This window comes from Ammospiza nelsoni, chromosome 19, assembly GCF_027579445.1.
Source record: "Ammospiza nelsoni isolate bAmmNel1 chromosome 19, bAmmNel1.pri, whole genome shotgun sequence".
NCBI lineage: Eukaryota > Metazoa > Chordata > Aves > Passeriformes > Passerellidae > Ammospiza > Ammospiza nelsoni.
Genome location: NC_080651.1, coordinates 11,877,751 through 11,897,670, shown reverse-complemented (window position 1 = coordinate 11,897,670; position 19,920 = coordinate 11,877,751). Strand labels below are relative to the sequence as shown.

The window sequence follows — 19,920 nt, the reverse complement described above, 5'->3', positions numbered from 1 at the left end:
TTTCCCACAGTAATTATTTTCATCTGTATTGAACAAATGACATAATTTGAGGATTTCTGGGTTATGGATTAAGTAAAGACCAGATGAGAGCATCCTCATTGGCTCGGAGATTAATTAACAGTGTGAAGTGAAGCGAGCTCTCTGCTCTGCTCTCCTGTGGCTGCAGTTTCAATCCACCTGCCCTGTCCTGTCCTGCCGTGGGAGCAGCACTGCCATCCACCGGGGCAGGAGCTCTGGCCAGCACTGCTTCCCACACCAGGGCACGGGGGAATGCCAAGGAACAAGGCCACACTTGGTGTTTCCTCCTCAAGGCCTCCTGCTCCTGCCTGGCTGAGCACGCTGTGATCCATCCCCTCCGTGCCCAGATCCATCTCCCTCTCCTGCCCTGCTCCATCCCCTCCTCCTGGGGCACAGGCCCAGCCAAAGATCTCCCCATACACCCCTTCAGCTCCACAGAAGGTTTCTGTGTGGGGCCAGGCAAACGGGGTTTGGTGCAGCTTTAATTCATGAGCCAGGCGTTTATTTAATGTGCCTTGCAATGCAGGATCTTTGATCCAGAGCAGCACCTAATTAATTATTTTTCCCTTCTTCTGCAGCATCCCCTCACCGAGGCCCCGAACAGAAACGCTCCCTTCCAATGACTCTGCATAATGAGATGCATTTGGACTCCAGCAAATTCGCTCAGTTTTATGGAGTATTATATGAAAACGCTGTGAAATTAAGTTCCGTCTCTGCTATCGCGCCGTGGCCATCAGGGCGCTTTCATGTGCGGCGCTGGCAGGGAGGGAAGGGAAAGGGAGAAAGGGAGTCCCGGCTGGGGGAACGGGGAGAGCAGGGAGAGGGAGGAGCCGCGCAATGAGGAGGACACGGCGCAGGGCCACACGGCACATAACGAAGCAAACAAGAAAGAGATGCAGATGAAGAGGGCTGCGAGCAAAGAACCTGGAACTGGAGCGGCAGCAGGCAGGAGGCTCCGGCAGCGGGGAGGACGGCGAGGACAGACAGGAGGGAGTCCTTCCTCCTGAATTCCCTCTGTGAACTGCTCAAGGAGCCACACTCGGGACAGGAGAAGGCAAATGCCACCATCCTGGGGCACACAGGAGGCTCCCCAAGGGGAGCTGACTCTTGCCCAGCACACCTCTGCCTGCCCTTTCTCCTCCTCCCCAGCAGCTCCTTTCCCAAGCCAGCTCCGGCACTGCCTGCTGATCCCTTCTGTTCTTTCTCTCTCTCCTCATCTCCTCCACTCCCGGCCTCCCGCCCCCTCCTCTCCGCATCACCCCAGCATCTACCCCAGAGCGAGCTATTTTCTCCCTTGGCAACTTTATAACCCATCTCCTTGCCTGACAGCAATTAAGGAGCTGCTTCACTTCCAATCCCATGGCCCATAAACATCGGGAAAAGAAAATGTTACACGGAGGCAAACAATCAGGTCTGCACACAGATGTACTCTCACACACACACGTGTGCAGACAGATGGGGACAAACGGGGGACACGGGGACAAGCTGGAGGGCACAGCTGAGCCCCTGTGCACAATCTGGAGACCTCACAGGGGCTGCAGCCCCCAAAAGCACAGCAGAGGGGAGAGATTTCATAATGCAGGGGAAGGAGAGAGGCACCATCCACCTCTGGGGTTCCCCAGCCCCCCATGCCCAGGGCTGCCTTTCACTCTGCTCCCCCTCGCAGCTCCAGAATAAAAAGGCCAAAACACACACACACACACAAAAAAAAAAAAAAGAAAAAAAAGAAAAAAAAAGAGGCAGCTCACCCCCACTGTGATGGATGGGATTTTTTGGTGCCTGACAGCCCCTGAGCCTTTGGGAACCAGCACTGATAAATCACAGCTTTCAGCTCGCCGTGAACATCTTCACTGCCCCAGCCTGGCCGGCCACTGGCACGGCAGAGCACGGCCCTGGCACTGCAAAGCACAGCTCTGGCACGGCCAAGCACAGCCCTGGGTGGGGGCAGCAGGGCTGCCTCCCGAGAGCGGCTCCCATCCCGACCCCGCTGCACGGAGCCCTGGGCTCCCCAATTCCCAGACAAGCTGTGCCGGCTCAGGAGCTCCGTGCCGTGCTGGAACGTGCTCCTGAGAAATCCCGGGGCCAGCAGGCACCGCCCGGGCTCGGCAACACCGGCACAGAGCAAACCCAGCCCGGATAAACTGAGCTCCATCAACACCAGCACAGAGCAAACCCAGCCCGGATAAACTGAGCTCCACCAACACAGGCACAGAGCAAACCCAGCCCGGATAAACTGAGCTCCATCAACACCAGCACAGAGCAAACCCAGCCCGGATAAACTGAGCTCCACCAACACAGGCACAGAGCAAACCCAGCCCGGATAAACTGAGCTCCATCAACACCAGCACAGAGCAAACCCAGCCCGGATAAACTGAGCTCCATCAACACCAGCACAGAGCAAACCCAGCCCGGATAAACTGAGCTCCACCAACACAGGCACAGAGCAAACCCAGCCCGGATAAACTGAGCTCCATCAACACCAGCACAGAGCAAACCCAGCCCGGATAAACTGAGCTCCACCCCGGAGCTGAAGCACAAACTGAGAAAGCAGCAAGCAGTTAGCTAAGGGAGCACAAAATCCTGGTGATTACTGAAAAGCCTGGATGTGGCTGTGAATCCAGAGCTGCAACAGCATCTCCAAGCGATTAAGAGAAAAATCGAGACGTGGAAAGAACTAGAGTGGCCATAGGTGAAAAATGGCTCAATTATTTGTGGTGCCAGAAGCACCAAAGGACACTTCCCTCTGCTCCTGATCACAACATCGCAGTAATTAGCAGAGCCCGCAGAGGGAAGAACGCTCCAAGCTCCAGTAGGAGCCACAGGGAGAGACCCAAAGTGCCCACACACATCCCAGTGTGAGCTGGGACAGCACTGACACCACCCAGCACGGCTCCAGGGGATGGGGGATCGGGATGGACCAGCCCGGGCAGCTGGGACAGGTGGGGTGTGCCCTCCGGCAGAGCATCAGGCTCATGGTGATGAGGATTGTCCTGGTAGAGCATCAGGCTCATGGTGATGAGGAATGGCCTGGCAGAGCATCAGGCTCATGGTGATGAGGAATAGCCTGGCTCCAGACAGGGATGCTCCTGCCCACACCATCCTGATGTCCCTGCCCATGCAGATGCCATGGCATCGGGTAACAGCCTGCAGGAGCAGAGGACTTGAGGAAAAACCAGGGATCCTTGAGGCTGGAATCCAGAATTCCTCATCCTGGAGAGGCACCGAGCGGGATGGAGGAGCAGGGCTGACCTGTGAGAGCAGAGCTCCCAGCAGAATCCAGCCCAGCACAGCTCTCCGTGGGGCTGGCTGGAGGACAGAGATAATCACAGGCATTTGCTCCCCAGCCTCGCCACTCTGCTCTTTGCAGGGATCTTTTAAAACCACCAATGCATAAAACAACAACACAAAAAGTTACCAGGGAGCCCCGTCCCCGCCCAAGTTCGGAACACGCTGTCATCGAGAAAAATGATGCTGGCAAGAGAGAAACCCGCTGGGGTTGCTGGCAATTTCCCAGGCTCCAGCCCCGATGAGCGTTTATCAATAATCTCAGGATCCGGCTGTCGCAGCGCTGACGGGAGCGCGGGCAGGGACAGCGAGTGTCAGCGCAGCCACGGCGGCAGCGCGGCCGGGAAATCAATTACCTGCCCGCGCTACAGGGACAGGGCTGCCTGCCGCCTGGAACGGGGAGCGCTGGAACCCCGCCCGGGGACACAGGGCCAGGGCCGCGGTGAGCGGATTCCAGGGCCAGCCCAGCCCCAGGCACAGCCGGGATGCTCAGAGCTGAGTCCCTCGGGATGGGGAATGACAGAGCAGCAGCGCTGTGAGTGCTCAGCTGCCTCAGCCTGGCCCTGCTGCAGGTCAGAGCTCCCAGGCTCCATTCCTGCTCCCCAGCAGCCTCAGCATCCTCACAGGGAAATTTTGTCCAACTCCTAACCCAAACCTGCTCCCTTCCAGCTCCAAACTTGTTGTCTTATATATAAAAAGTTCCACTATCATTATAGGCAAGGATTCTGTACCACCAGAGTTCCACACCTCCTCCATGTTTCTCACAGGCACCTCCTCTAAGCACTGCCCGTTCCTGGTCCTTGCAGCAGCCATCTGACTCCAGCTCCCACCAATCCACTCTTTTATAACACCGTTCTTACTGGCTACAGGTGTGGCCTGTTAACACCAGGCCTGCTCCTAATCTTCAGTAATTGCTTCAGCTGCAACTCTTTAGGGGATAAGATTACACGCTATACCATCTTCATTTACCCATCCTGTATCCCCCTACACAAACCACTCCCCTTGTCAGAAGAAAGCAGAAGCAAAAGCCCAAGCACACCACAAACCTTTGCCAGGATCAGGGACCTGCTGAGCCTCTCCAGATGGATGGCTCCAGGGGCTCCTACAATTCCATATCCCCTTCTTTAGGACCTGCCCATTCTGCTGCCCACGAGAGGCCCTGTCCCTAGCACCCTGTGTCCCAGGCTGGCCTCCCCGAACCAGCCAAGTCCCTGCTGGAAGGAATTCTGCTTCCAGCCTCCTGTGGGGACCAGGCTGGGAATGCTCATTCCTGCACTCTCTGCGCCAAGCCTCAGCTGTCCCTCCTGAAAGGAACATTCTTTAATTAATATTAATTCTCTGCATCGAGTCAGACCTTCTCCTGTATTTCTGCTCCCTCCTAAAGCACCTTCCCTGCCTGCCCCAGGCCCAGAGTGAGGAGATTCTGCAGGCAGAACTGCTGGGGGTTCCCGAGTGCTGGTGTGGCCCTAATGGATTGGTGACACCGTTACATTCATGGGCATTTCAGGAGGAAGGAAAAGGCTACTGCGTGTTCATACGTTCTTGTTGTATTATTTAAGAGAAGCCATTTGAGAGCACAGGAGAAGCAGTGTCTGCTCCCAAAAGGAGGGAAAATAATGGAGGGGAATATTTGCAAAAAGCTCAGTTAAGTAAATATTTTATGCCAAATAATGTTATGGCTTTTGAATGATGCATGCAGGAGAGTTGAAAGGAGGTGAGGCACGGAGCACGTGGTGAGCGTGGAGGTGTCGGGGAGGGAAGAACACAGTGCCTGCCTTGGGCAGGGCCTCTCACCCTGCAGGGCTGTGCCGCTGGCAGGAGCTGCATGGGAGCAGGGCACAGAATGGGCAGAGGCACTGCCCTGGCCCAGGAGGAAGGGCAGCCAGGGTGAGGAGAGCGGGGCCAGGGGCGCTCTGGGCAGAGGGATTCTCCTCCCGGCAGGAGCAGGGCGAGCAGCTGGCACGAGGGAAGCACTGAGAGGAGTAAAACACCACGAAGTGTAATAAGAAATGGAGTTAATCAATCGGCTCTGCAGCTGGGATCAATGGGAGGCAGACACAGCCATTAGCTGGGGAAGCAGCAGAGCCAGGGGGAGCAGTCGATGCCAGGATAACCAAGTGCAGAGGGAGGGTCCAGGGGAGAGCAGAGCCGGGCTGCAGCCACAGGGCTGACCCTGCTCTGCTGCACAGGGCACAGGGAGGGCCCAGGGACAGAGGGAGGGTCCCAGGGACAGAGGGAGGGCCCCAGGGACAGAGGGAGGGTCCCAGGGACAGAGGGAGGGTCCCAGGGACAGAGGAAGGGCCCCAGCGACAGAGGGAGGGCCCAGGGACAGAGCAGAGCCAGGCTGCAGCCACAGGGCTGACCCTGCTGTGCTGCACAGGGCTCAGACCCCAGCGAGGAGCAAGAGGAGCAGCCCTGGCAATCACCACGAGCATCCAGCAGCAGTGAGCAGGGAATGGGACCCGACCCCCTCATCATCACCCAGGGACGGTCCCTGGCTGCAGAGAGGAGACAGAGTCTTCCTCCCTGTTCTCTTGCCTTTGTGTCTCTCCTCACCCTGAGCGCTGGCCAGCTCACTCCCCAAGGAGCCCAGCATGGAGAGGGCATGGAGAGGGGATGGAACGGGGATGGAGAGGGGCTGGAAGAGGGGATGGAGAGGGGGTGGAGAGGGGATGGAGCGGGGATGGAGCGGGGATGGAGCGGGGATGGAACGGGGATAGAGAGGGGGTGGAGCCTGTGTCCGGAGCAGCAGGAGGGCCAGGAACACCTCCAGGGATCAGGGGTGATATTACACCCCAATGGGAGAAAGGATCCCCCCTTTATCCCCTCTCCATCCCGGTTCCATCCCGGTTCCATCCCGGTTCCATCCCGGTTCCGCCGCTCCCGGGACTCTCGGGCCTCTCCCGCCCCCGCCGCGGCCGCGCAGCGCCCCCTGCTGGCCCGGCTCGGCCACGCTGGGGGTTCGGGGATCACCCCCGGTCCCCCCCGGGTCCCCCCGGTCTCTCCCGGGTCTCTCCGAGCCCCCCCGGCCCGCAGCAGGTTCCTCGCCGAGTGCCGCCGGCGCTGCCCGACCCTCCACTGCAGGGGCTGCGGGGAGGGCTCGTTTCGGGGCTCGTTTCGGGGGTCTCTTCAGTCACCCCCACGCTGGAGAGCGAGCCCAGCCCCGCGGACACCCCACAGCTCCCACATGGGCACCAAGGCAGCACTCAGGGGTAGCAGTCAAACTCCTGCCTGGGGGTACCGGCAACCAACTCCTGCCCGAAGAGCCCCCCACAGCACTCAAAGCTTCCTTTCCCTCCTCCTTCCTCTTCTCCAGCCCTTCCAAGCAGCTTGGCTGGAGCACCTTCCTCCCTCCATCTGCTTCAGGGCTCGGGCCAAGTCCAGGGCTGCTCCCGGTTCCATCCAACCCCCTGGCAGCGCTGCCCTGCTCCCTGGTGCACGCCCATCACACCACGCACCTGCCCAGGTGCACCCCATCCCCAACAGCTCCACACACCCCCCAGAGTCACCCCAGAGCCCCACAGCCCTGCTCCTGGGGCAGCTTTAGGCTGGAGCAGAGGTTTTAGTGACACTGATCCTTAGCTTATCCCTCCTTGGTGCTCAGCAGCCTCTTGCCCCAGCACTGCCCGTGCATCCATGTGCCATGGGGAGCTGCAGGATTGCCCTGGGGTGCTCAGCACATCACCTTCCAAAGGCTGGAAACAGGCTGGGACACCAAGCAGGACAGTTCCACTGGGCTCGTGTTCTCTACTTTTAGCCCCTTCATCAACCTTCACAGAGATGGACAGGGCCAGCCCCAGCAGGGACAGGGCTGGCAGCTTGTGGTGCCCCTGGAGCTGCCTGCCTGCTCTCAGCACATTTCCAAGGATTCAGGATTGGTGCTCCAGAGGATGCTGAGCAGGACGTGGTGGGCCCAGAGCAGCCAGGGCCCCCTGGGCACATCCACACACGGAACCAGAGCCTGGGGCGTTGTTAGTGCAAAATCAGCCCTTTAGCTCGCAGTGTCCCCAGGCAGGGTGGCCAAAGGTGATGTTCTTTATCTGTGCCTCGTGCTCCTCAGATACTGATATCAAAATGTGCCGTGAAACACTCCTGACATCCAATATTCCTCAGAGATTGGAGCAGTGCTGCCCCTCACTCATCCCTTCCCTCCTGGAGGAGCCGATGGACACGATACCTTATCAGCACCTTCCCGTGCTGTTAGCAGCACCACAGGGACTGCTGACCCCCCTCAGAACAGCACAGAGAATATTTAGGGCTTTCCCTGAGCTTGGCAAGCGATAGCATCTTTATCATGAGCCCTTTAAACCCTCGGTGCTGCCAGGAGGCTCTGTCCTCTCTGAAGGACAATACTGAACCCAGGGCAGCGCACGCAGATAAAAAACTGTTCCTTGAGTAAACATCAGTGCTGGGCTGGCAGAGAAGGTGCTGGGCTGAGGGAGTGGAGCGTGGGGTGGCAGACACCAGTGCTGGGGTGTCCTTAGCCCAATGCTAGCAGGAGGGCTGGCTCAGGGCTGGGGGCTCAGGGCTGGGGGCTCATGGCAGGACCCACCCCAGCATTTCCACTGCAAATGCCCAAAGCTGTACCCCCAGCTGGTGTCAGCCCTGACGTCCCTGCTGGGATCCCCTGGACCTCTCTCAGTGTCCTTGCAGGATTGTCCCATGTCACACTGGGGAAACACCCACTCTGGAAGAGACCCCAAAGCCCCCTGACAAATCAGTCCAGGTGGGAATACTTGAGATGCTCAGGACTACAAAGAGGCTGTCATTCCATCCAGGAAGAACAAACCCATGTGCCTAAGAAGAACAAACAAATTCCATCCAGGAAGAACAAACTCATCTACCCAGCTCAGTTTTATGGAGCAACATCAAAGAATGATCCCAGGCAGGGTGGGGAAAACCAGGTGGAGACAGCTCTGCTTGGTGAGGAGAGGGTGGCAGGCACTTAGGAAGCAAAGCACCAAGGAATAAATCTGCAACCTGAGCAGAGGAAGATCAGCAAAGACATAAAGGTTGTGAGTTCAGAGCCCAGGGAACCAAGGCAACCTCTGTTACATAACTCTCCAAAAGCCTTAAACTCAGTTTTTCTGAGAAACGAGTCATCAGCAATGATTAAACTGCAGAGAAGCCATAAACCAGCAGAGATTGATACCATGGGATGCTGATACAGCGAAGCTCAGCAGTGCACGAGAGGATGAGGGTCACCCGTGGGGAGCAGCGGAGCACAGAGGGACAGGGGGGCTTCAGAGCTGGGCTCACCCTCAGGAGCATCTCCGGGGGCTGGTGCGTGGTCAGCCTCCCCGTCCAGTGAGCAGCTCAACAAAGCCACACTGGAAAACCCTGGGTAAATCCAGGCCCCTCCCTGAGCCTCTGAGCCTCATCTCAGGGTGGACAAGTTGTCCTGGGGTATGAGTTGCCCTCTGAGGCTGAGCTGCTGAGCACAGAGCAGGGCACTGAGGACCAGGAGTGGGGACAGGACACCATGGTGGGCTGAGAGAGGCTGTGGAGGCAGCATCCCAAACTCCCACCACACCAGGAACCTCCCTGCTCACACACACCACATCAGCACTGAGGGAAGGTGCAAATTTGCTGTTTGACCCAGAAAGAACTTTAAGATAATCTACTGCAGAAAAACAAGAGACACTTGTCCTGATAGCAACTGCTGGCTGAAGCCACACACCCGATCAGCAAAGGCAAGATTAGATAAGGACCGAACTTAGTCCTCCGTGCAGGTATTAATGCGAGAGCTCTCCGGACACCTGGGCAGCTCCAGCTCAAGGCAATGAAGATGCTGCTGTCCCTGGGGCTGCTCTTTGCTGCCCTGTCCCTGGGGAGCTGCATGCCCCTGCAGCAAACTGCGTCCAACCGCAGCAAGCTGCTCCTGGTGTCCTTCGATGGCTTCCGCTGGAACTACGACCAGGACGTGGACACCCCCAACCTGGACGCCATGGCTGCAGAGGGGGTGAAGGCCAAGTACATGACCCCCGCCTTCGTCACCCTCACCAGCCCCTGCCACTTCACGCTGCTGACCGGTGAGTGCCCGGCATGGGAGCCGCAGGGGCTGGGCAAGGGCAGGGGCGGGGAAGGACAGAGGGCAGGAGGGACCCAGAACATCCAGAACATCCAGAGCTGCTGGGGCTGGGCAAGGGCAGGGGCGGGGAAGGACAGAGGCCAGGAGGGACCCAGAACATCCAGAGACACTGGGGCTGGGCCAGGGCAGGGGCAGGGCCCAGGGCCAGGGAAGAATTGAGGTCAGGAGGGACCCAGAACATCCAGCAGCACACAGAGCTTCAGAGCAGACCAGGCAAGAGATGCAGAAGCGGTAGATTTAAACTAGACACAAAGAAATTCTTCCCTGTGAGGGTGGTGAGGCACAGATTTCCCCATCCCTGGAAATGTCCAAGGCCAGGTTGGACAGGGCTTGGAGTCAGCCTGGTCCGGTGGAAGGTGTCCCTGCCCGTGGCACAGAGGTGGAATGGGATGGTTTTTAAGGTCCCTCCCAACTCAAACCCCTCTGGGATTCCATGAACTGAACCTGTACTTATCAAAGGTAAATAGCACCAGGCCAACTCGATAGCCTCCTTTGATAAGATAAATAATTTTTTAAACAAGGGAGATGCTCTAAATTTAATCTTTCTGGACTTCAGTAGTGCATTTGATACAGTGCCACATGGGAAATCATTAGTTAAGACGGAGAAGATGAAGATTAGTACAAAATCTGTAATGTGGGGAAGTGAGAGGCTACAGGAGGAGGACAGAGTGGATGCTGAGAGGAGATTGTCAAGCTGGAAGGAGGGCACCAGGGGAATTCCTGAAGAATCGATTTTGGAGCCAATCTTATTTAAGATTTTAATTAATAACCTTGGCATAAAACAGTGGAGCATGCTAATGAAATCTGCTGATGGGCAAAAGCAGGGAGGCAGCGTCAATATGAGGGAGGATGGGGATAGCTTGCAGAAGGGACTCTTCGGGACCAGAATAATAAAAATAGCACAAAATGTGAGAGTCAAAGTGCATCTCTCCCTTCCAATGCGAACTTCTGCTCACCGACCTCGCAGGCTGTGAGCAACAGTGAAAGAGAAACACCTTGAGATTAGGTACACCCAGACAACAGTGAAACATGGGATTAGAGACTCTGAGATAACAGTGAAACACCGTGGGATTAGATACACCCAGATGACAGTGACACACCATGGGATTAGATACACCGGGATAACAATGAAACATGGGATTAGATACACCCAGATAACAGTGACACACCACAGGATTAGATACACCCAGATAACAGTGACACACCACGGGATTAGATACACCCAGATAACAATGAAACATGGGATTAGATACACCCAGATGACAGTGACACACCATGGGATTAGATACACCGGGATAACAGTGAAACATGGGATTAGATACACCCAGATGACAGTGACACACCACGGGATTAGATACACCCAGATAACAGTGACACACCACGGGATTAGATACACCCAGATAACAGTGACACACTTTGGGATTAGATACACCCAGATAACAGTGACACACCTTGGGATTAGATACACCCAGACAACAGTGAAATACCATGGGATTAGATACACCCAGATGACAGTGACACACCATGGGATTAGAGACACCGGGATAACAATGAAACATGGGATTAGATACACCCAGATAACAGTGACACACCACAGGATTAGATACACCCAGATAACAGTGACACACCACGGGATTAGATACACCCAGATAACAATGAAACATGGGATTAGATACACCCAGATGACAGTGACACACCTTGGGATTAGATACACCCAGATAACAGGAACCTGCCCGTGCCCAGAGGGCAGCAACAGCTGCAGAGGGTGCCAATACCTGGCTGGGTCCAGGCGAGACCCACCAGGCATCAACCAACCCACAAGGGAAGCAGCACGGCCCCAGCGTCTCCCTGCCTGCCCCAGGACCCACCTGGTACAGGGCAAGGGTAGGAAGGGGAGGCCAAAGGTGCCCTCTGCCCTACACCCAGCGCAGCCTGGCTCACCCCTGCTCCCATCTCTCCCACAGGGCGGTACCTGGAGAACCACGGGGTGATCCACAACATGTGGTTCGACACCAAAACTGGCGTGAGACTGCCCTACTACACCACACAAGGCATAAGCAGCTGGTGGGACAACGGCAGCCTGCCCATCTGGATCACTGCCCAGAGACAGGCAAGTGTGGCACCTCCTCACACACACAGACCCTGCACAGACCCACCCAACCCGCCATCCCCCAGGAAAAGCTACAGGCAAGCCACGATCCCAGGCGGCCGTGAGATCCCAGCCTCCCTGCGAACGTCAGGCTAATTAGACCAGCAAAAAACTGAAATCCCCGGACTCCGGCAGGAATAATTATGATCATTCTGCTAAAAATAGCAAAAAATAATAGACACATTTTGGCTTTATTAAGACATTAATAAAGCAGGTTATCCTGCTCCTGTTTAAAGAAGCCTCAGCCAGTTCCTCAGGGAGCACCCTGAGCCCGGGAGCCCCACACAGCCCGAGGCACATCCAGGGTGGTGGCAGTGATAGGGAGCGCTCCCCTGGGAGCTGCAGCAAGCCCTGCAGGCTTCCCTCTAGCTTTGAGGCAGGACATGAAACCCAGCCCAAGACCTTTGGCTCCTCTGGCTTCAATAAAACACACCTTAATGTCGTGATGGTCCAGAGGCAGAGGGCCCATGCAAGGTGCAAATGGGTCACTGGTTCTGAAGTTTTATCTGGTGTTAAAACACAGTGAAGGAACCAGGTGCAAGGGTAGCGCTTTCAATTAATCACTTTTAATTGGCAATGAGCAAGAAAACCTCATTAGAGGCAGAGGTAGGCATTGGGGACTGAATGAACTAATCGTGTTAGGAGGTGGCCGCACTGACAGATGGAAGGATGCTGCCGAGAGAGTTCAGGTGAGTTTATGGAATGCCTCCACTCACAGGGTTTGAAGACAGGCTCCATCCACTTCCCTGGAACCAAGGCAAAATACCAAAAGGAAGAAGTGTACAAGAAGTTGGTGGAACCTGCATTGTTCAACTACAGCAACGAAAACAACTGGAGGCAGAGCATCGACACCGTCATGAAGTGGTTCACGGGGGACAACCTGGACTTCATCACGCTCTACTTCGGGGAGCCAGACTCCTCAGGACACAAGTATGGCCCTGAATCCACACAGAGGAAAAACATGATCAAGCAAGTGGACAGAACCGTGGGTTACTTGAGGCAGCGCATCCGGGAGAGCGGCCTGGAGTCCAACCTGAACCTCATCATCACGTCCGACCACGGCATGGAGACCGTGGTGAAAACCAACGAGATCCACCTCCGCACCGTCACCAACTTCACCTTCAAGGACCTCGACTTCGAGCTCCTCGATTATGGACCAAGTGGGCTCCTGGTGCCCAAGGAAGGGAAACTGGAGCATGTGTACTCAGTCCTGAAAAACGCCCACCCGAAGCTGCACGTTTACAAGAAGGAAGAGTTTCCAAAGAGGTTCCACTACGCCAACCATTCCCGGATCACCCCACTTGTGCTGTACAGCGATCCAGGCTACGTGATCCATGGGGTAAGGTGTATGCTCAGGCAGATCCTACTGTCTTTTGGGATGTGCCTCTCGCTCCTCCCCTCCCACAGCACCCACCCAGCTTTAGGCCCTTGTGCTAACTGGTCTCCATATACAGAGATATCAATTCCAGCTCTTTGTGTAAAGATCTTCTCTGCTGTTGAGAAGAAAAAGTATCCAGAAACCTTGGAGTAGGAGTTGCATGAATGCAGAATATCCACTGCAGGATCCTCTCTTAGCCTGGCTTAAGGGAAGGCCCAGTATCAAGGCCAGCAGGCAGCTTCCCATTGGAAGCTCCTCAGTACAACAAAATTTGGCTGTGCCAACATTTAGGGAGGGAACTTGCAGGATGTAATTGGTTGAGAGTGGCTGGAGGCACCTCCAGCTTAACACCAACAGATCAGCTCCCAAAACTGAAAGGAACCAACCAGACAATCAAACCCTGGAGCTGCAGAACACAGCACAGGAGGTGGGAGAGGTGGGGTGTGAGGGGCAGCAGGGCTGGGGCGCTCACGTTCCTGCTCTCCCCTGCAGAGGTACAAGGTCCAGTTCAACAAAGGAGAGCACGGCTTTGACAACCAGGCCATGAACATGAAAACCATCTTCCGTGCCGTGGGGCCGGCCTTCAAGAAGGGGCTGGAGGTGGAGCCCTTCGAAAGCGTCAATGTCTACGCCCTCCTCTGCGAGCTGCTGGGCATCACCCCCGAGCCCCACGACGGCTCCCTGGAGGTCACCAAGCCCATGCTGAGGGAACCCACCGACGGTGACGGTGGCAACGGCGATGGCAATGGAAACGGTGACGGTGGCAACGGCAGCAATGGTGAGCAGCGGGTGTCATGGGGGACAGTGGGAGGGCAGCAGGCACCGGCACTGACAGTGGGCACCAGGAACAGCAACAGGCACCAGAAGTGGCAAGGGGCACCGGGAGCACAGCGGGAGCACAGCGGGAGTGGCACCGGGAGCGGCACCCGGGTGGCAATGGGCACCGAGAGCGGCCCCGGGCACCGGGCGCGCTCCGCTCCGCCGGGATTCCCGCGGGAACAGCGACACCTGGCGGCCGCCGCCACCCCCGGGGCTCGGGGCACCGGGCCGTGCCCCCCCATCCCCGCCGCTCGGTAACCGGGCAGGGCTCACCGTGGCACCGGGGCGGAGCTGCTCCCGGCCGGGCGGAGGGAGGCGCGGAAGGGGCGGCAGGAGGTGACAGTCACCCGTCACCGGCGGGCACCGGCCCCGGGGCAGGGCTGGCACTCACCGCCCTCTCGGCACGGCAGGTTCGGGTGCTCTCCATCCCGCCGAGAAGCTGCCGCTGCTGCTGGGACTCGCTGCGGTTCTGGGATGCTGGGGAGGAGTTTTCTGACCGCCACCAGGTAACCGACCCAAGGACCCCCAGGATGGGGGCAAACACCCGGCAAACCGTGCCCCGGTTGGGCGTGGAACCCCCGGGTTTCCCCGGTCTGTGGAGCCCCCCGAAACCGCTCCCTGCAGGGCACAGCAGGGGCTTTGCACCTCACACGGGACTCTGAGTTTTCCTGCCCCATTGGCACTGCCCAGGGCATGGGCTGGGCTGAGGAGAAGGGTGGGCACCCTCCTGGACCCTGCCATTGTCCCCTGTCCCGTCCCTCTGTCCTCTGCGTGCAGCCAGATGTGGACCATGAGCAACGGAGGGTGAATCCTCCACTGTTTGTGGAATCCTCCGCTGTTCGTGGCTCTGCTCGTGGCTGCCAGACCACAGTTGGTCCCTTTCCCTCACAGCGCAAATTCGGCCAGAGAACCACAGAACGAGTGACTCCGGATCAATTCCCTGGCACCAGGCGCCTCCAGCCGACTCCTGCAGGCTGCAGGGACCTGGAACGAGCACCAGCAGCGCCGTGCTCTGCTGTCCTGGCAGCCCCCGAGCTCCGGGCAACTCTGCCAGAAGTCATGGGAAGGACAAGGCTCACAAAGACAACCAGTTCCAGGCTCGGGAACGGGACAGAATTCCCAAAACGTCTCCAAATTCCTGACCCACGCTCCTCCATGCCTGAGCCCCCGGAGGAGCTGCCTCTCCCGGGCCTTGGGGACAGCAGGATGCTCTGCTGGGGAGGTGGCACCGATCCAGCCTGGCACGGTCACCCCGTGCGTGCATCCCCCCAAATGCGGGAGGCACAGCGGCTCCAGGGTGGGTTTGGAGCAGGGACAGCCGGTACATAATGAGTGTCCACTCTAATTAAATCAGTTCTGAGACAGCTGGAGCCGCCCCTGAAAGGCGCCAGGTCCCACCCAGGGTGGAGCCGCTGAGCCTGGACCTGCCCAGGACACGGAGAGGTCCCGGTGGTCCCTGCTGGCCACATGCAGGGCTGGCCCTGGCACCCAAAGCCTCGGGAGGGTCCCAAAGCGACTCAGCACTTCCAGCTCCAGGAGCCCTGGGTGTGCTCAGCACCATCCTGCCTGTCCTTCTGTGCCTTGTGGCTGTGGCCAAAACTGGAAATGCCCCCTGTGCGTCCCTGAGCAGCAAAGCTGCAGGCAGGAGGGGCCTGGCTGCGCTGCTCCGTGACACAACTGCTGAGACCTGCCCCAAGTGCAGCTCCAGAGGGGCATTGATGTATTTTGGAGAGAGGGAACGTGGCAGTGCCAGGACCCCCTGCTCACAGCACACAGCCCTGTGACTCCTGAGCCAGGGGCTGCCAGGAGTTGTGCCAGGCTCCTGGTGGTGCCAGGCCCCTGGTTGTGCCAGGCTCCCAGGAGCTCTCCCCAGCAGGGCTGAGGCAAAGCCCCTGTACAACCCCAAAGCTCCCTGTGCAGGAAGCGACCCAGGGCCCTCCAGCCAGGCTGGGGTTTTGGGGACAGGGAGCAAGACCCCCCCCCGTCCAGCAGCCCCCACTGCAGCCCTGCCAGCGTGGCATTCCAGCACCCCCAGAGCCCTCCCAGATGCTGTGGTGCCTTTCCCCAGCCCTGTGCCTCAGCTCAGGGGCTCGATAAACATCTGTTGCCATAGAGACTCGCTCGCTGCATCGGCTTCACCCAACGAGATGAAACAAGAGCCGCACCCTCAGAAAAACAGGAAGAAAATGTTTGGCTTGAAACGGTGCTGGGGTGGGGGTCAGGGCAGCGGCAGCAGCAGGGAGGCTCCGAAAGGGGAGCGCGGCCAGCGCGGTGCGCGCCGTGCAGAGGGGATTAACGATAAGGGTGTGCACAGAAACCTTCCCAGCTCTGCTGCTGGTGACCTTGGGCTGCCCCTGCAGCTCAGCACTGCCAGGGCAGGGGCAGCCAGCCCTGCTGCTACCCTGGGGATCCTGGCAGAGCCTGCAGGGCTCAGAACCCGCTGGTGCCAGGCTCTGACCGTCCTCGTGCCCAGCACGTACAGAGCAGGATCACAAACACATGGAATGGTTGGAAGGGACCTTAAAGCCCACCCAGTGCCACCCCTGCCGTGGCAGGGACACCTCCACTGTCCCACGTGCTCCCATCTCCATCCAGCCTGGCCTTGGGCACTGCCAGGGATCTAGGGGCAGCCCCAGCTGCTCTGGGCACCTGTGCCAGGGCCTGCCCACCCTGCCAGGGAAGAATTTCCTCCTACATTTAACCTAAATAGCTCTTCACTGAAGTTTAAAACCACTTCCCTGTCCTATCACTCTCTGCCCATTTAAAATGCCACTCTCCCTCTTTTTTATAAACCTTTGAGTACTGAGAAGCTGCAGTGCTCATAGGGCTGGTGCCAGTCTGCTCCCCAGACCCACACAGGGAACATGGAGTTTGTGGTGACCCAACCTCCTGACACAAATCCCCATCTGAGAGCTGATCTTCCCTCAGCTGGGAGCAGGGACTGAGCTCCTGACTCAACCAGCCCTGGGATCCTGAGCACACCGGGGGATCCCCCTCCCTGGCCCCATCCTGTTCCTTCATCCCCCCGTACCCATCTCCCACAGCCTCCTGCCCTGCCGGTGTCCCGGTGTCCTGGTGTGCCAATGTCTCGATGTGCCGGTATGGCAGTGTCCCGGTGCCCCGGTGTCCCGATGCCCCAGTGTCCCGGTGCCCCAAGGTCCCGATGTGCCGGTATGGCAGTGTCCCGGTGTCCCGGTGTCCCGGTGTCCCGGTGTCCCGGTGCAGTACCGGCAGCCGGCGGCCGAGGGCTCCCGAGCCGCGCTCAGGCCCCCGAGCTCCCGGCCCGGGCGGGGGAAGCGGCTCACGGTAACAGCCCGGCCCGGAGCATCCCCCGAACCCGCGGCGCCTCCAGCCGCTGCCCCGGGGCCATCCAGAGCCCCGGTCCGGTGCCTCCCCCGGAGCGGGATCCGCTCTCGGCCCGAGGGACAAAGCCCGGGAACACCCGCGGATGCCGCCGGGCCCGGGGAGAACCCAGCACCGCCGCAGCTCCGGCTGCCCCACCCCGAGCAGGGATGCCCCAAGGGATGCCCCAGGGGATGCCCCAAGGGATGCCCCAGGGGATGCCCCAAGGGATGCCCCAGGGGATGCCCCAGGGGATGCCTCGGAGACCCACGGCGCTCACCGGAACCTCACCATCCCCTCCTGGCCCTGATACATGCCCCGGGCTGAGGGATGCGTTACAAATGATGTACTATATCTTACAGACGCTTCCATGTCCCAGGCCAGACAGGTGAGAGGATCCTCCCCGCTCTGGGTGCAGTTTTAACCCCACAGACACACAGAACCTAAACCAGCCCCTGCTCCCCGGCCCGGGAGCCATCTCCAGCTCACCTCTCCAAGGAAACCCCAAACTGTCGCGTTTTGCCTGTCCTGGAGCCTCTCCCAGCCCTTCCCGCTGCTCCTCACACCTCGTGCATGGGCAATGTGGGACATTTTCAGCAAACGTTTTGCGGTGACAAAGGCCAAAGCCCCGCGTGGCCATGCCCGGACGCGGCCGCTGCCGCATCCCCGCATCCCCTCCCGCCCTGCCATCCCCAGTAATTCATTCCCCAGCGCCCCCCTGCCCGGGCCGGGGGTCACGCAGCAGGGAGAGTCCCGCTGTGTATTGCATCCCAATTTGCCATGCATTTCCACACCATTTGCTTCCTTTTCTTTTTCCTGCACTGGGAAGCCGCTCGCTGCCCAGGGGTCCCGGCCGCTCCGGGATGGGAACATAACAACAAACATACAAGGACAGGTATTTATTTATGGCACACGGTATGTGGGGACGCTGCTCCTCCCAAAATGCTGCTCTGGGGGCGGCACAGGCCCCTCTGACCCCCGCACAGGCCCACAGGACCCACACACCACGCGGTGCCCGGCCACCCCATCCTGGCAGCTGCACAGCTCCAAACCCGGCTGCGGTACCCAAATGAGATGCAGATCTCTGTGCTTTGATTGGCTGAGGCCTTGGGAAAAACAGCCACCATTTGCCCACAACAAACATGGCCACCATGGCCCGGCTGCTCCCTGGGCTGGCCCTGGCCTCACCCTCTGGGCTCAGGGACATCCCAGACTCCCTCAGGCACCCCAAAACCACTGCCACGGGGGTCCCGGGGCGGGAGGAACGGGGCACCCCTGCAATGCACCCCTGGCACCCCATCACCACTGCCACGGGGGTCCCGGGGCAGGAGGAACGGGGCGCCCCTGCAATGCACCTGCTTGGGGGGTCCAGCCCAAATACAGAGGTCAGGGAGCCTTGGGAACCCCCCAGACCTTGACCTGCACCCACCAGGCCAGGGCTCCCTGCTCCACAGGGCCTCAGAAAGCAGCTGTGTTCCTCACCCAGCCTGGCAGGATGGCACAGCACGGAGCCCACAGCAGCTCAGGGTGACCTGAACTCGTTCCCAGTAAACCCCAGTTTAAACAGATTTCCAGTCCGGGAGCAGCACAGCCCTTTTCCCCTCATCCCCATCCCTTCCTTCAACACCAAACCCCCACTTGAGCCTGCCAGCCCCTGCTACAGACACAACACAGGACCCACAGCATTCCTGGGATGCCTGGCCTACTTGGGAACAGTTACAAAATCACGGTCCATCAGGTCAGCTCGGGGGTCTGACTCTCATTTTAAGATGATGACGGTTTTCACGGTGATTGGTGAATTTGTTGGCCCAATGTCACTTTGCCTGGTGGGAGCATGGGCCAAGTTATTCAGTGGGTGTTCCTGAGTTTCCCCAGAAAGGTGAAGTCCCTGTTGGGGATGGGAAACACTGAATTCATGGAAAAGGCGCTCACAGGCGGAGCCACAGCTTTGGCAGCAGGAGGGGGACATCTCATCCCACCCCAGCCAGCAGCCCCAGTGGGTGCACCCCCAGCAGCAGCTCAGACCAGCAGTGCCCAGGGAAGCTCCAGGGCTGGGATGGCCTCCTCTGGCTGGCCAAGAGGGAACAGGACGTGCCAGGAGCCCTGGGGTACCCCACTCTGCCAGGGGAAGAGGCACAGAGCCCACAGAGCCCAGGGACTGCCCAGGAGCAGTTTTCAGTAAAGCCCTGGGAGGAGAAATTTCGAGATTTCCAGCCCAGGGAGCAGCACGGTCCTTCCCAGCCTCAGCAGTGTGCCATGGGGGCTGAGCAGCATCAGGGATCAGTCAGAGGCCCCACGAGGGACCAGGGACAATGCTGATGGCACAGCCCCACAAACGCTGTGGTTCCTAAAGGGACACAAATGTCACGGGCTCCTCCCAGTCCTGAGCCCCAGCCCATCAGGCAGGGGATGGAGCATCTCCACTCACCCAGCCTCCTCTTCCTGGCCCCGGGAAGGCAGAGAACAGCCACCCTATAGCCCTGCATCCTCCTGGGGAGCACAGGAACAGCAGCACCGAGGGGCGGCTGGGAGAGGAGCTCAGCCAGCATCGCCCGAATCAGGGCTCGTCTCTCAGAGCCGAATCCCCGCAGCCAGGAGAGCCCCAGGGCTCCTCATCCTCATCCCTCGGGCTGCTCCACACCGCCGGGATGGGCACGGCTCAGGCACACGGCGAGGGGAGGTCACACGGAGCTTCTAAACCACAGAGGTGCCGCACACAAAGAGCCGAGCTGGCACAAGGTAAATGAACTCGAACAAAAAGTGCGGCGCTGTTACAATTCCGTGTCACCTTCGGCTAAAAAAACGCTCCTACAGCTCTTCTCATCAGCGACCGGCCGC

The 19,920-nt window shown here is 58.7% G+C and overlaps 2 protein-coding genes across 4 annotated transcripts in view; one reads left to right on the top strand and one right to left on the bottom strand.

Annotated features, from left to right (window-relative positions):
* RBFOX3 (RNA binding fox-1 homolog 3) overlaps window positions 1–19,920 on the bottom strand; it is a 121,525-nt gene that overhangs the window by 100,971 nt on the left and 634 nt on the right. The gene's annotated exons all lie outside the window — the stretch shown is intronic.
* On the top strand, window positions 9,086–13,998 carry ENPP7 (ectonucleotide pyrophosphatase/phosphodiesterase 7). Its single transcript, XM_059485636.1, has 4 exons — window positions 9,086–9,335; window positions 11,359–11,504; window positions 12,262–12,882; window positions 13,414–13,998. The coding sequence occupies exons 1-4, from the start codon at window positions 9,086–9,088 to the stop codon at window positions 13,996–13,998; spliced, it is 1,602 nt and encodes a 533-aa protein (XP_059341619.1).